The sequence below is a fragment of the Corythoichthys intestinalis genome, chromosome 18 (genome assembly GCF_030265065.1).
Source record: "Corythoichthys intestinalis isolate RoL2023-P3 chromosome 18, ASM3026506v1, whole genome shotgun sequence".
NCBI classification, from domain to species: domain Eukaryota; kingdom Metazoa; phylum Chordata; class Actinopteri; order Syngnathiformes; family Syngnathidae; genus Corythoichthys; species Corythoichthys intestinalis.
This window is the reverse complement of record NC_080412.1, coordinates 33860922-33877370: the sequence shown is the minus strand read 5'-3', so window position 1 is coordinate 33877370 and position 16449 is coordinate 33860922. Positions and strand designations below refer to the sequence as shown.

Below are 16449 nucleotides of genomic sequence, written 5' to 3'. Positions count from 1 at the left end.
ATTTTCACAATAAGTCATCAAAGTGGAATGAATGACATACTAGAATTGTTATTTAAAAACACCAGTGCATGCTCAGCAGGCATACTGTTCACTTTTGCGAAGGTTGACAGCACAGACATGTACCAAGTCATGAATGCAGGTAAGATGATTCTATTTTGCAGATAACACAATACAGTTGGGCCTACGCTCGAGCATAAATGATAGCATAGTTTCACATTGGGACCTAAGTTTTTGTTTTTTATTAAGCATTTTTACTAGACACAGCTCCAAAAATAGTGTTTTTGCTACAGAAGTCATCTGAAGTGAATTAATTCCTTTAATAGTACTGCAAAGCTAAATTTGTTTGCTTTAATTGAATCATAAGTGTGTCATGGGCTATGGGATTGGTGAAACAGTCACGTGACAAGTCTTTATCTAATGTGGAGAATAAAGTTAACATTTCTCTTTAAACCTATTCACTGCCAGTCATTTTCAGAACAGTCAACCACTATCGCCATCCATACTAAAGCATTTTAACAGATTTTTCTAGAGCTATAGATATAAGCGGATTTTAAGGGGGAGGCAGGTGGTCCAGGCCCCCCCCCCCCGCTGGCCGAAAAGTGTCATTGCATGTAATTGACTTTCATATATATATAAAATACTTTATATATACACAGTATGTATGTATAACTTATATACTGTATATATTTATATACACAGTATGTATGTATGTATGTATGTATAACTTATATACTGTATATATACTGTAGATATAATATACAATAATGTATAATAATATAATAATACAATATATATTTATATATTTTATATATTGTATATATATCTATATGTTGTAAAGCAATAAAACTGCAACAAAAATGAATGAAATGAACAGAATTTTTTTTTTTTTATCAAGGGTCAAAATTATTTTTCGAACAGATCTTGTGACTAGCAACCTAGTCGGTCATTTGTTTTGCATATAATTTTCAAAATTAAAAAAAAATAGGGGAGGGCAATTTTATTTATTTATTTATTTATTTATTTATTTTTGATTGAAGCAACTTTTTTTGGCGATTAAATGATTTTGGACACAAATGTCCTAACCATAATATGGCCCAAACGCAAAAAGGACTGCTTCAATCAAAGAAAACTTTTTCAATGAAAAATTAAGGGTTCAAATGCAATTTTTCAATCTCAAATATTTTTTTCACAATCAAAAACTTTTCCATGATTGAATTTTTTTTTTTTTTTTTTGGATTGAAGTGATGATTCTTTTTTATTTATTTTTTTTATTTTTTAAGCAACTTATTTTTTTGTTTGAACAAAAACGTCCTACTCAAAATGTGGCCCAAACACAAATCAACATTACTTCAATCAAAAAAATAAATAAGTAAACAAACAAACAAACAAATAAATAAATCAAAGAAAAATAACTTTCACATGCATTTTTTGTGTTTTTTGAGTTTGATATATTTTGCATTCAAACACATTTTGTTTTGATTGAAGCGACTTTTTTTGGGGTTAAAAATATATTTTTTGATTGAAGCAACATTTTGTTTGTTTTTTTATTGAAGTGACTTGTTTTGATTAAATAATAACGACACAAATCTACCTCTATATGGCTCCACCCAGGGGATACAATTTTTGACCTGGGTAACTACATTGGCATGACACCGGCAAGCGTACCATATTCAATGGATGACGATCTTGGCGAAAAGAATTGCCTAAGCAGCCTGATTTGGAATTCTTCTCAAGAATGATGGGAAACAAAAAAGGCTCATTGAAAACATTATTATAAATATTCTTGTAGGTTAATTTTATTGCTGACACTGCGTTTCGGGGTCATCAACTTGTTGTACCTCCCTTGCCCCAAAATTCAAACTCCGCCTATGGCTATAGACTGGATATTACTTCTTTCCATTGTTCCACAGTAAGTCATTTTAGCATTGATGAGCACACAGGTGGAGGTAAGAAAGGTTTGGAGACCATCGCTCCTCTGGTCCGCTCTGTGGAGGAGACCCCTGATCCTATCCCGGCTAAGATACAAGGCACCATTCCCCACTGGATCAATGGCAGCCTTCTCCGAGACGGCCCAGCAAAGTTTGAGTTTGGAAACACACAGTGAGTCCAACAAGGCCTCTCCAAAAACTGCTGTGTGTCTTAGACTGCATTTACACGGTTTCCTTCCATGACAGCTACAACCACTGGTTTGATGGAATGGCCATGCTACACAAATTCAAGATGGAGAAAGGCCAGGTGACGTACACGAGCCGCTTCCTGCGCAGCGACGCTTTCAAGAAGAACAGCGAACGGGACCGTATCATGGTTTCAGAATTTGGTACCCTCGCCTTGCCTGACCCTTGTAAAAACATCTACCAGCGGTTCTTCTCTTACTTTCAAATGATAAGTGAGTATCTTTTTAAGGGCAAAGCAGGAGGATGTTACATTCCACTGTTATGAAACAGAATGCACAGCAGGAAGGAAAATGGAAGAAGGAGTAGACATTTGTTTAGAAGCTATGACATGCTGCAGACTTGCACTTCGATAGCCACTCACAGTGAGTATTTGTCTGTCACAGAACCCACAGACAATGGAAACGTCAACTTTGTAAAATACAAAGGAGACTACTATGTCAGCACGGAGAGCAACATGATGCACAAAGTCAATCCAGAGAGCCTAGAAACACTGGAACAGGTACAAATTATTAAACCAACAACAGCCAATATTTAACGCAGTTCTGTAAGGTAGTAAACCTTTAGATCAAGGTTTACCACATACATGGCTAAATAAATCTGTGTGCAGTGCATGCTTTTCGCAAGAAATGTTGTTTTATCAACTTAGGTATTACTACTACTCATAAATAAAGAATTGTTTGCGATTAACTCATTCACTCCCAGCCATTTTCACCAGCGCAAGGCCCTTCGCTCCTGGCCGTTTTTTCTGGAATTTGACTGATTTTGCAAGGCCCACAGAAAATTCTGTTCTATTGCTATATACAGTAAACATGGAACCCACCAAAAGAAAGATTAAACTCTCTTCTTTCATCAGAAAAAAAGTAAGTTCATATCTTTTTCCATTCTTTAGAAATCAGCATTAGAAAATAGCTTAGTTTGAGCAATTTTCCAATTTCTGATGAAAAATCGGAGAAAATGAGCTTTTTGTGAATGCATACATTTCAAACATAACTTTGACTTTAACCAAGCTATTTTTTTGCATTAGTTACATCCCAAACATCTGAATAATGTTTTCCTTTTACAAAATAACATGGACAACCAGACAAATAGAGCTTTTGATTAAAGATGTCCCGATCGATCGGCATCGATCGGGTCCGATCACGTCATTTTCAAAGTATCGGAATCGGCAAAAAAATATCGGACATGCCTTTTTTTAATATATATATTTTCCAATTAAATTGTTTTCTAATTGTATTTAACGTTACAGACAAAATGTCTTACACTCATCCAGAGTCTTTAGTTTTGGCTTAAAGTAGGGCTATCAAATTTATCGCGTTAACGGCGGTAATTTTTTTTTTTTTTAATTAATCACGTTAAAATATTTACCACAATTAACGCATGCGCTGCACGACCCACTCACGCATCATCACGTTCAATCTATGATGGCGCCATTTTACCTATATATAGAGTTAAAAGGCAGAGTAAAATGAGTAGAGTGAATTGTAGCAGTCTTTGGAGCCTTATTGCAATTGGCTAAAGCCTTAAAATCCCTCTCTCAACAATTTGAAATATCGTGGAAAGCAATGTGGGGAAGAAAGGTAGTAGTTGATCGTTTTCTTAACACCCTATGTTATTTCCCAATGCAGAGAAGATATATCAATTGTCATGGTTGCACTTCCCATCATGCATTTGGGCAGAACAGTTAAATGGCTACAGTATCATTTACTGAAAGCTCAACAAATACACTAGATGGCAATATTTAGTCACAATATACAAAGTCACATTTATCCTTTAAGAATTACAAGTCTTTCTATCCGTGGATCCCTCTCACAGAAAGAATGTTAATAATGTAAATGCCATCTTGAGGATTTATTGTCATAATAAACAAATACAGTACTTATGTACTGTATGTTGAATGTATATATTCGTCCGAGTTTTATTCATTTTTTTCTTAATGCATTGCCAAAATGTATATGATCGGGAAAAATTATCGGGAATGACTGGAATTGGATCGGGAGCAAAAAAAAAAGCAATCGGATCGGGAAATGTCGGGATCGGCAGATACTCAAACTAAAAAAATCGGGATTGGATCGGGAGCAAAAAAACATGATCGGAACAACCCTACTTTTGATAGCAAAGTAACAATTTATTCACACATGACTACTGAGAGATGACGGTTTGTCGCCGAGATGACGCCGTTGTCACCACGTCAGCCGTGTAAACTTTTCCCTCATCGTTGTCTCACAAAGATGGATTATTTTTGCGTTTCTGCGGGGTTTGCTCGGCGAGCCGCTACACTGGGGGTCTCACTCGTTTTACTCGGTCGTCCAGCGCCTGGCCTCCCAGGCGTCCTCTGGGTTGTTTTGTTCGGTCGGAGCGCCGCCTGACATCATGCCTCCAGCGCTCCGACCGTGCTGCCTAGCCGTTCATTGCCGTTGAATCGGGTTGCGGGTCTTACAAAATGCGCTACTGCCCTCCAGTGGCCAGTTTTATTGCTTTAAAATGGGTTTGGAGCCCTGTTTTTTGTTTTTCAGATAGATCGGAAGCTATAGACTTTTCTTGTAAAAAAAACAACAACAAAAAAAAAACGCAAAAGACGTATAAATACGTTTTTGGGACAATGAAGCATTTAAAAATTGAACGTATTTATACGTTTCTGGGAGCAAATGAGTTAACACGCGACTCATCTAATTTCTATGCAACTTCTCCTAACAAGCACACAGCTCGACATGCACTGAGCAATTCCACCGAACGCACGTCACATACAGTGTTGTTTTCGTCAACGATTACGATAACGAAAATATTTTGTGATGAACAATTTTTTTCATGACGATGACGTGACAATGACGAGCTAAAAACGTGTCTTGTGAGACTAAAACATAACGAGACGAATGCTAGTTTTCGTCTGACGAGAACGAGATTAAAATTCACTATAGTTTCGGACGTAAGTTCATTATGCGTGACATTTTCATATCGTATGTGTCGTTAGAACGCATCATAGAAGTGACACACACACACACGCCTACTCATCGGCGTACTCCAGACTTTCCTATTGTGAAACACATGTCAGGTGCTGCTTAATAAGTTTTGTTTTCTTATTTTGGCGAGATATGCCATGTTGCTTGGGGTCTGTGCTGACTGATCATCACACACTAAATGTAACTTGAAGCTTTAGCATAGCGTTCACATTAGCATTAGCATTTAGTGTGGCGAGTATCGTCTACTCTTGGAAAACTTTTTACATACAGTTCGTGGTGTCCAGGTTAGTTTAATTAATTGAAAATGGTTGCCGTTGTCCTTGCATGTTCATTTGAAATAGTTAGAAAACTTTATTTATTCATTTATTTTTGGAGTAGTTTTTTTCAAATTTATTTTACAGACGAAAATATTTTTAGTAAACGTCGACTAAAACTAGACCAAATTTGTCTGATTTTTTTGTTGACTAAAACTTGACGAGACAAACACGTTTTGAAAAATATGACTAAGACGAATAAGTATTTTTGCCCAAAAGACTAAGACAAAGACGAAAATTAAAAGGGCTGCCAAAAACAACACTGGTCACACATTGTGTCTGGTTGTGCCAATAGTTTTTAGAACACGTGGACGCGTTTGTTAGTGGCTTGTGTCTAAGCAAGACTTTTCTATGAGCTCTCAATTGCTGATGTAATTTCTCTGCAGGTAGACTGGAGCACATTTTGTGCTGTGAACTCAACCACTGCCCACCCTCATTATGATCCTGATGGTACTTGCTTCAATATGGGGAACTCATATGGAATCACTGGTAAATCCTTGACATTCATACCAAAAGCCTCCATAATGTGACACATCACGAGTGTGATCTTTTCAAGGGTATGAAAACGCAAAGGAGATGTGAGACATCAATAGAACCGTTATGTGCCAAGATAACAAATATTGATAAAGTTAACAAAAAAAAATCAATCACATTAATGAGCAATTATCGAAAATATATCGAAAATGACGAACATTTCCGAAAGTGTTCCGGAAACAGCCGAATGGGGCGGAGACGTCATAACAAGGAAACAAAAGGTTGAGGCAGGTGCCATCTTTGTTTATCGACGAGAGAGTTGCGTTCGTTTTTATCAAAAAATCGCTAAAATGGTTCAAACCTGTCATGCTATGTGGTTTACAAATAGCCATTTGTCGCAATGTAGTACCCATGAGTTCCCGAACGCGAGAAAAAGAGCTGGACTACGCAGACAATGAGTAAAGTTCGTCAGTGCTAAGAGGGCAAATTTTGCAATTTTATGGGGAAAAGGGAACCTGAAGAGCCCGAAGATGTGCCTACAACTTCAAAGAAAACAAAATTTATGCTACTTCCCAATCACTAAAGACCCACGAACTGCGAAGGAGTAAATTCGTGACCCGTATGTGAATAAATCGAGTGATTCGAGCATGTCTGTGGAACAGGAATATCAGCTGGTAGAGATCGCAAATCACGGCGAATTAAACGTACATTTGAGACAACAACTCTACTGAAGTTCTGGATTGAAGTCATTTCGGAATATCCTGACATCGCTAGGAGTGCGCTGAAAACTGTGCTACAATTTCCAACATCGTGTATTTGTGATGCTAGTTTCTCTCACTCTCCCATCTCGGGACCATCTCGTCTCAACGAAACAAACTCAGCCCTCCCACTGATTCAGCGGGTGAGTTGTATTTTTTCCCTGCACTTAACACGACGGGGCTAAAAACAAATGCTATTTTATATTTGCTGTATTTTTCTGCCGCACATTGCCGGTGTTCTGACAAAGTTGGCATGCGCATAACGTTAAAAAGGACCGCGAATGCAGCGATTCCTAAGTACACACTACAAACTTTCTTTAAAGAAAGGAATATTAACGTTTGCCATGTTTGGCGCACACAACAACTGCACGTAGCCCTCTCACTTAAAGACTTCGCCGTGTCGTTAAGCGTTAATTTACGCCATTTCCGTGTTGCACATGTATGTTTGTGATGTAAATAGTTTTTTAGCACCATTGGATAACATTGAGAGTCCAACTGAATATAAAAAAGGGCTTTTTTCACTGCCACAAAAGCTTTGGGAGCAAAATTTTATAAGGGTGCAAAATTTGACAGGACACCGGTCCGTGAAAAAAAGACCCAAATCACACCGGTCCGTGGTGCAAAAAAAAGGTTGGGGACCCCTGCTCTAATCCCATTCATATTTGTGTCGGTTGGCAGAGCGAAACCGATGATAGCATATTAAATGATAATTATTCTATACATTACTTTATTTTGCGGTCACGGTGTATCAGCTTCACAAAAAGAAATGCAAAACAAACCATTCGGTGATTCTGTTGCCGCCGGTGTTTCATCAGTGTGATTGCTCCCCTCAATGATCCTTTCATTAGGCTGCATTGGCTTTCGTTTGGGCTCAAATTGATAACCCAAAACACCAAAGAAAGGTTCAGAACTCTCCTCGTCACTATTAGAAGAATGTTCGTTACGTCGGATTCGTCGCTGCAAATAGAAACAAAATTGTCCGCCATCATCGCCGCCATTCAGTACTAAGCACTGAGCCTGTTGTTTCCCGAAAGTGACGTCACGCACACAATATGCTAGATTTCCGGCATCTCGGGGGCGGGTCCTTTTAGCTTGACAATCGACCTAATTTCTATCATTTTCTTGGTGTTGCGATGTGTGTAATTACACGAAGTGGCATGGTATGAATTCAAAAGGCATGCGTTGATGGATAAATGATGGAATATTAGCATTTCCCCTGGTGTTGTCATACCCTTTCAGGACCTCAGTACAATATCATTGCTGTACCTCCGGAGAAGTCTGATGCTGAAGACACCCTGCAAGGTGCCAAAGTTCTCTGTTCCATTACGCCTGCAAGCCGAACCCAACCCTCCTACTATCATAGCTTTGGTAAGTCAGCACATACTGATTGGCTTTAGAAATTGTCACTTGAGCCCGCTTCTTCCCTCTAGCCATGTCGGAGAACTACTTTGTGTTCATCGAGCAGCCGAGTAAGATCGACGTGGTGAGCTTAGCCACATGTAAGTTGAGAGGCAAGGCGTTCTACGATGCAATATACTGGACCCCGGAGCTGGAAACAATTCTGCATCTTATCGACAAGAGGACAGGCAAGGTGAGAGGTCGCAGTCAGGCTTGAGGAATCACTCAAACGGATTCAGATTTTTTTTTTAAAGAAAAAAATGTCATTTTTCCTACTGAGGCCAGCCCAGTGAAGTACTACACCAAGGGTTTCTTCAGCTTCCATCAGATCAACGCCTTTGAAGAGGACGGATTTTTGATGCTGGACATATGTTGCTATGACGACGGCCGAACCCTCGATATTTACTTGCTTCAGAATTTACGTAAATCAGGAGAAGCACTAGATGAGGTCAGTTTGCAGTCATGGCTTGTTTTTCTTCAAATTCGCAACCAACTGCTTTAAAACGACATTCGTTATCTGTAGCGCTTACCATCACATGGGTTACATTAGTGATGGAGCATTTTCAACACGTGTAAAAGCAGTGGCACAGGAAGTGAGGTGCTGAGGGTGCTCCAGCACCCCCTGGTATGGGGAAAAAAAAAAAACATTTTTGTTTGTTTTTTGGTTAAAAATAAATTAGTGCTGTCAAATTTATCACGTTAACGGGCGGTATTTAAATTTTAAAATAATCATATTAAAATATTTGACGCATTTAACGCATGCGCGGAATGACCCGCTCATGCATTGCCTAAAACAGATTACAATAACATTTTTCTATGGCATGGTTCCCGAGGCATGGCCTCCTCTCTGCCTGGGCTGCCGGCGGCGGGAGTGGGGGGAGGTCGGGGCTCCGGTCTCGCGTCGCCCCACGGCGGCTCCTCGGCGTTCTCCTGCCCCCGCCTTCCCCTCTCTTCTCTAACTGGGTATCCGCCCTGTGCTCCGCCACGGATCGCTGGCTGGGCGGCGGTGTATCGGCTGGATGTTACCTGCTACGGTGGGGTACCCTGCCCTGGGCTTAGTTGGCCGCTGGGGGCCCTGTGGCGTGCCGTGTTGGCTGGGGGGCTGTGGCGGCGGCTCGTGGCCCGGGTGGGCGGACGGGGTTGGGGACGGGTGTGGAGTTGGTGGTGCGTCCCCTCTTGCCATCCCCGAGGGCCGGTAGATTGGCCGCGGGTGGCCCGGGGGACCACCCTGGATTCCGGGGGGGGGGGGGGGGGGGGCTCCTTTGCTGGGCTGCGGGAGGAGGGATGGGCTGCACTATCCATGCTTGCTACCGGGTCATGTTGAATAAGATGTTATTGGAAAAGTTAACTGTTGGCACAGAAGGTGTTAACATGGCGCAAAAACGAATTACTGTTTTTTTTCATGACAAAAACAGCGAAATTTTGAAAAATCCAATTCGAGCTTGAAAATAAAGATGATTATAATGATAGTTTTATCTACCCTTGGTGTCTTCAAATAGGTAAGACATGCTTGCATTATAGCCATATTATTGTTTGTTGTTGCTGGTGACCTGCTGCCGTGCACAGCGTTGTTGGATATTTGTGTGCAATTCATTCTAGTGTTGTGAAAAGTAGGTGTTAAACTGAGGCTTATTGGAACTTTTAGTTTTTAAATGTGTTTGTGTGTTATTGCGCCATCTAGCTGCACTGATTTGCGTTAGACTGTAACACAGGGTGCTTTTATTTCCAATACAAAAACTCCAACACGCACTGTAAGGAAATAGAACACTGTCTTTGTAGTAGCCGAGTTTACGTACTACACGAAACTATCCAGCATGCTTATGTACTGCCATTGTGTATGCCTTGTATGGAGAAAACGTGCAAGCATGACAAATTTGGACCGAAACGGCTTTTTTTGGATGGGGAAACACTAAAAAAGATCTTCAGCACCCCCTGCTGTGAGTGACTTCCAGGGCCCCTGTGTTAAACTATACTTGTGACTTTGTTTCCATCCAGGTGTACAACAACACAGGCAGAGGTTTTCCTCGCCGCTTTGTTTTACCCCTTCACGTTACCGATGACACGCCGACTGACCAAAACCTGAACACTCGTCCTTTCAGTACAGCAACATGTGTCAAAGAGAACACAAATAGGGTAAGTCAGGAATTTCACTTTACGCTTGTCCAAGAAGTAATTTTTTTGAATTTTTAGATCAATAAGTTCTGCTTAAAGCTGATTCACTACAAACACTTTAAGAGTCAGCAGTGTAACTTTAACCAACAATCAAAATCGGCAATTATTACAGTACGTACAATATATCTTAAGCAGAGGTGGGTAGTAATGCCTTACATTTACTCCGTTACATTTACTTGGCTAACTTTTCGAGTAAAATGTACTTCTAAGAGTAGTTTTACTCAGCCATGCTTTTTACTTTTATTTTGGTAGATTTGTGAAGAAGAAACTGTACTCTTACGCCACCACTTTGGGCTACCTTGGTCGTTACATTTTTCCTCTTTATTCTCCATATTAGATTTTACTTCTTTTGTTTTTTTTAAACAGTGGCTCAGCCAGTTTCACCAATGAGATGTCGCAAGAATAATCACATGACTCCATTATACCAATCAGACTCAAGCTTGCCGTCCTGTTCAATCACGTGGCGTCTTTAAAGCACCATAAAAACTTAAGTATTTGACATAGAGCGCTGCTGTCAACTTGACTCGAAAGCACAGATTTTAATCTCTCCCCCAGTTTTTATTTGGCACCGATTGACCACGAAAAACCGGAGATATTGTCCTTTTAATGTCATGAGAGGAAATATGTTTTCTCCACTAGAAGGCAATCATGCTCTTTGGACAAATGATGTTTCATTTCTGGAGATTTTTTTCTCTCGCCAGAATACAATGATTTTTGTTGTTGTTGTTGTTGTTGTATTTCTTTGGCTTAATTTGGTGATGTGATACAGTGTAGTACAGATAATAATAATAATAAGAGTTCATATGGAAAACTTTGTGCTGAGAAAAAAAATCAAACGTCGTAAGCAGTTACTCACAATTTTTCTCATTATGTGAGTATTCTTTTCACCAAATACTTTTCACTTGTTCTTGAGCACATTTTTGGATGACTACTTTTACTTGAGTACTTTTACGCTACAATTGAGTAAAATTTTGGGCTACTCTACCCACCTCTGATTAGTACGACTAAATAAAGGCACAATTTTTACAGCTTGCTGTGGGTTAAAAAAAAAAATCACATAACGTCACCTTGAGACACATGACACGTGGCTAATTTTGCATCTTTAAAAACAACTTAAAGACGTCAAGGATCCTCTTCTTGTTATCAGGTTTTCTGTCAACATGAGGATCTCCACAACGATGACTTCTACCAGTACGGCGGGTTGGAGTTCCCTTGCATCAATTACGAGCGATACAATACAAAGCCTTATCGTTATTTTTACGGTTGCGGTTTAAGACACCTGTTTGGAGACTCACTACTTAAGATGGACCTCAATGACAAGACGTTAAAGGTGCGTTATATAACATATGCCAAATATAATGAACAATTAGATTTCAAAACATTTAATACATTCATTATTTACCCATGTGACCTCAGGTGTGGTACCAGAAAGGTTTCTTCCCATCGGAGCCAGTGTTTGTGGCCTCCCCTAATGCAGTGGAGGAGGACGAAGGTGTCATCCTCTCTGTAGTTCTCTGCCCCTCACAGGTAACATGAAGAAAGAAGGATTCAAATTTTAAAGTGCCTGTGACAGCATTTATAAATCTTAAATGAATTAGAATCATATTTTGAGACGATTCAACTATATACACAATTTGGCAAAGCCGGATGACGAGAAATTAGTCTTTTAATCTGCCGTTTAGCCCTGCCTGTCATTATAGCGCTCTAGCGTCCCCACCTGGAGGATGACGTTGGCAGGGTCACGATTTCATCTGATTTAGAAGTCAGCCCATTGAGGGGGAATTATTCAGAATGAGGAAAATGCGATAAGAGAGCAGCAAAATGTCATTGTTTCTATCGTTCTACTCCAATATTTTTTTACAGGATATTCTTTTTATCAAAGTACTTTTCCCCAATTGCTAAATAAATAGTACAGTCATGACTAATAAAAGTCTCGTGCTAAATGGAATATGAAATATTAAAAATGCATTTATTCAGTACGTCATGGCCTAATTACTCCATAATGGTCAAACTGTCGACTTCTTGCACCTCCCGAACTATAATTTGTGCCACCAGAGTTAGTCCGGCTTTTGTCATTTCCCTGCCCCGGATTCGGAGAGCGTAAACAAACCAGGAGGCGTCACAGCTAGCTGACATGCTAACCTGAACCGAGCGGCCTTTCCAAGTCTTATTCTCGCATTTCGAAGCGAAAAATCACACAAAACTACCCCGGATCATATCACACGGCGGCAGGGTTGTCGATTGTCTTCATTGATTAGCAACCCCGCCGGCGGCGAGCAAGTTACAATTCGTCATTCCCCTGCTGCGGGCAGGAGAGGTCGTTTGCCGGGGAAGCAGCTGGAGAATGACCGCCGGACAAACCGGCCGACGTCGGAGGAGCGTGTAGCTGCCCGAGCCCAACCCGAGGATAGTGGTCGATTGCCGGGCACACAAAGAGGGCAGAGGGGGCTGGACGATATAGAGAACCGCATGATCATAAGCCGAGTATAGTGCTCTCCCTGCGGGCACGCGAAGAGGACCGAGGGGGTGTGCGACAAGCTGCCGGTCGTCGGCCGAGAGGCATTCTCGGTGGACAAGGAGCATTATCAGCCACAAAATGCAAGCCACCTCCATATTAAAACGTGTGCCATGATTCCAGTATTTGACATAATGCAAAACATGATATTTACTCACTTCCCCGTAAGTCCAATGGTCCCACAGTTGTCGAACTTGTTTTGGCCAATCTCAGGGTGAACGGGACCTTTTGGAAACCCAAAAAGCCTCACACACCTCTCCTTGGTGCAGCAACAAAACCCTGCAGCACATTTGGCTGGCGTGATGCGCAAAATAAACGAATTAATCTGCAAAATCAGCTGAATCCGCAGTCCATCTGCATGCTATACAGCAATGCTGTATTGTGAGATGCTGACCCGGGTGACGTCACATTCGCATTCCTCCTCAATACAGGAAGTTACTCATTTTCATGGCACCGGATTCAAAAAATTGAATATATAAATCGATCGCTTCCACACACATCCAAGCGGTCCATTTCATTCAGTTCAATTCTTCAATTTAATTCTTTTTTGCTGTCGTAGGCACTTTAAATTAAATGTTATAGCTAAAAAAAGAAAATGCAATAAAGTACTTGATCTAAATTCAGTCCGTACTGTAGTTTAGTTGTAGCCCAGGTTACATCTAAATTAAGTGAGATGTCACTTTCAGGCCCGCTGAACACTTGAATAACACTCTGTCCAGTTTAGTGTTTGGAATATGAAAGATTTTCTAATGTTCTCAAGTAGCATTGCATAATCATGATTCTGGGCTAGTTTGACAATATAAATATCTTTTTCCCCCCGTGAACAATAGGAAAAAGGCACATTCCTCCTGGTTTTGGATGCCAAGACATTTGAAGAATTGGGAAAAGCCAGTGTGCCCGTCAACATGCCCTACAGCATACATGGTGTATTTAACGCATCTACTTGAATTAATCAGTTACGTTTCCTCATTATAATTATATTACTGTACAAAAAATTCCCGCGAAAACATTGTGTTGTCCAATTTGTTAAACTTCATTGTAGGCATTCATCCAGGATTTTATTTGGAAAATGTTTATCTCAAACCTGTTTTGAATAACACTTGAGATTTTAACTTGTTTCAAAAATAAGGGTGTAGGTTTGGTGTCAACATCGGTAGGGACGAAATAACAGCATAACCTGCATGTACATTTTTTGCTGGGGACGGGATATCATTAAAACCAAACAGATTGGGTGAACGGGGGTCACGGCTACATTTCTCACGAATATGAACCTAACTAATTGACAGGCTAAATGATCAATGCAAAATAAATCTGTATTGACTTATAATTGCATATGTATTGGTTCGGATGATACAGCATTTGATTCAAACTTTTGTTTTCAAAAACTACTAAAGAAACATTTTGAAAACTTCCACCATAATAATGACACAATAACTTCTGGATAAAAAGCAAATTTAAAACATAACTTACACAATAAATACAAATACAAATAGAACTAAATATGATAAATAAGCCTCCTCAACTCTTTCGTTGCTCTCAAAGATTTGATCCATTTTATGTTGCATTGCCCTTTTTTGTCGCATCAATTCAACAAGCTTTTTTTTTTTTGCTGTTCCAGAAATCATGCACATTTGAACCAATCAGAGCTAACCATCTCTGCTGATCACATATCAGTATGTCAGCCAATTGAACGGATAATTGAGTTTAGGCGTTTTGCTTTGAACTCATCATCGTCGGAATCGGATAACTGCAGCAGCTGGGGAAACCTCCATGCCGTCCGTGGAATAAAATTAATAATAAATATCGGTGGAAACAGATTACGCTACACAAGCACATTATTATGCTTGTTTATAACACTTGTGTATGTAAATCTGATGTTGGTAGATTGTTTTCTTCTTGGAGATTAAATGCATGTGGGGCAGCTTAGCATTTTTTTTTGTTGACATTTGTTGACATTTGTCGTCATATTTTTGGAATCAAAGCACCGTGTACCGGAACAGCATTCCGGCCCTGAATCTTATACCGGTGTAGGCGCACTATCCTAGTCCCCTCACTATCCACTCGCGGGGGCCTGCGCTTGTCAGTGACGTTCCTTATTCTCGCTATATGAATATACAACTTTAGCATTTGTTAATAATACGCTCTGTGTGTAGTATCATCCATCGATTTTCCTTTTTAAATGAGCACTTTTAAGCGAACGCAAGAAGTAACAACGGGAACATTTTTAAACAGGCATTTCACGGGAGAGCATTTCGACTCTTCGGCCAATCATATAGCGAGAGCCAGTGGATAGTGAGGGGAAGAGGATAGTGAACCTACACCGGAACTGGGTTCTGGCCCTGGATCTTATACCGGAACTGCGTTCCTGACTGTTCTGGCCCACTTTCACCCCTGCGTACATCCAGCTATAAGGTTTGAGAATCTAGATTGTTTGAGAATTTCCACCTAAAAAATATTTTCCTGGAAATTAGGGTAGTAAGCATTTGCTTTAAGAACAGAATGTTGTTGGACTGCTTTCAATTGTGCTTGTTTCCCCCCTTTCATTTTAACTATAGTATTTTCAATATTATTCTGAAAATAGCTAAATAATTAATAATGCATCAAGTGGTGCTAAACCCAATCTGTATAAAATGAATAATGGGTCTCTTTAAGCTGAAATGCTCGGCATTGTAAACAAAAAGGTCCTTCTTTTCCTACTTACAAAATGTTGAATGATGTTAAACTGTTTTTTGAGTTAGTGGAAAGTCCCCATATGACCGCTAGAGGTCAGCATGTGAACCAGACTTTACCCTCTGGGATGTGTGAAGAAAATAAAAATCTCAAACCAAAGTGGGAATACTGTAAGAGTAATTTGGTGTATATCGAGTGTTTGTAGTTCAATACGATCCGTGTGGAAAGTATTCATTGTATAACTGGGCTGTGGGTTTTAGTGGATTCACTGCAATTACCTGTTGCATTAAAGAGAAAATGAGACAAAAAGGAAGCAGGTGCTTGGGTGGGCCGTTCAAACCTGTGACTCTTGAATAACGGCCTAATATGTTCCCTCACTTGCTCCCTAAAAGTAATAATAATTAAAAAAAAAAAAAACACCAGAGAATGCTGGAAATGGTTAATTATTTCTTAACAACTAAAAGCTGCCGGTGGATTTTTTTTTTTTTGTCAGAGTGTTGTCACATTGAATTAATTTCAACAAATATCTCAGCAGGGGTCCAATAAGACTTTTCGGGCCCCGTGAAAACATAATATAGCACGCTCCATTAAACAATTACTATCGTGTTTTGAAGTGAGAGATCCTCCCAGCTATGGGACAATATTTGTATCCTTGATGGAAGTTCCATGCTTGTACAGTGGTTACTGTACAGTCGTATATAACATGTTTTCAATTTGGATAAAAGCTGCAATAGTCACTGGCAAAGCCAAAGAATTGTGATATGGATTGTGCAGTTCATTAATACATAAAGCCTGTAAAATATGTTTGATATTTTTTCACTTGGTTTAATTCACTATTCTTTGAATTTGAAAGCTATTGAGATGTTAACAAATGTTTGAAGTGAATCCAATTTTATTTGGTTTACACTTCATTTTGATGGCTTTTTTTAATGTCACACTTCAACACCAACACGTTTTACATTCGAGTAGGTCAAGCAGTTTTTGCAGAACTCTACTCAATAGCTTTTAAGCTGTGTT

At 39.8% G+C, this 16449-nt stretch overlaps 2 protein-coding genes across 3 annotated transcripts in view; one reads left to right on the top strand and one right to left on the bottom strand.

The window, feature by feature from the left end:
* Nucleotides 1-16449, bottom strand: part of snx19a (sorting nexin 19a) — a 112999-nt gene that overhangs the window by 61029 nt on the left and 35521 nt on the right. The window contains exon 1 of one of the 2 annotated variants that reach the window (XM_057820681.1): nucleotides 11650-11865. The exons of the other annotated variant lie outside the window; for it this stretch is intronic. The gene's annotated coding sequence lies outside the window, so the exon portion shown is untranslated. Of the gene's footprint in view, nucleotides 1-11649; nucleotides 11866-16449 lie in introns of those variants that run through there. 2 annotated transcript variants of the gene reach the window in all.
* Nucleotides 98-15919, top strand: LOC130906388 (carotenoid-cleaving dioxygenase, mitochondrial-like). The gene is made up of 12 exons (XM_057820688.1): nucleotides 98-139; nucleotides 1941-2100; nucleotides 2175-2386; nucleotides 2558-2673; nucleotides 5832-5934; nucleotides 7917-8045; nucleotides 8108-8268; nucleotides 8356-8523; nucleotides 10071-10208; nucleotides 11395-11577; nucleotides 11664-11774; nucleotides 13593-15919. The coding sequence occupies exons 1-12, from the start codon at nucleotides 118-120 to the stop codon at nucleotides 13707-13709; spliced, it is 1620 nt and encodes a 539-aa protein (XP_057676671.1). The 5' UTR covers nucleotides 98-117; the 3' UTR covers nucleotides 13710-15919.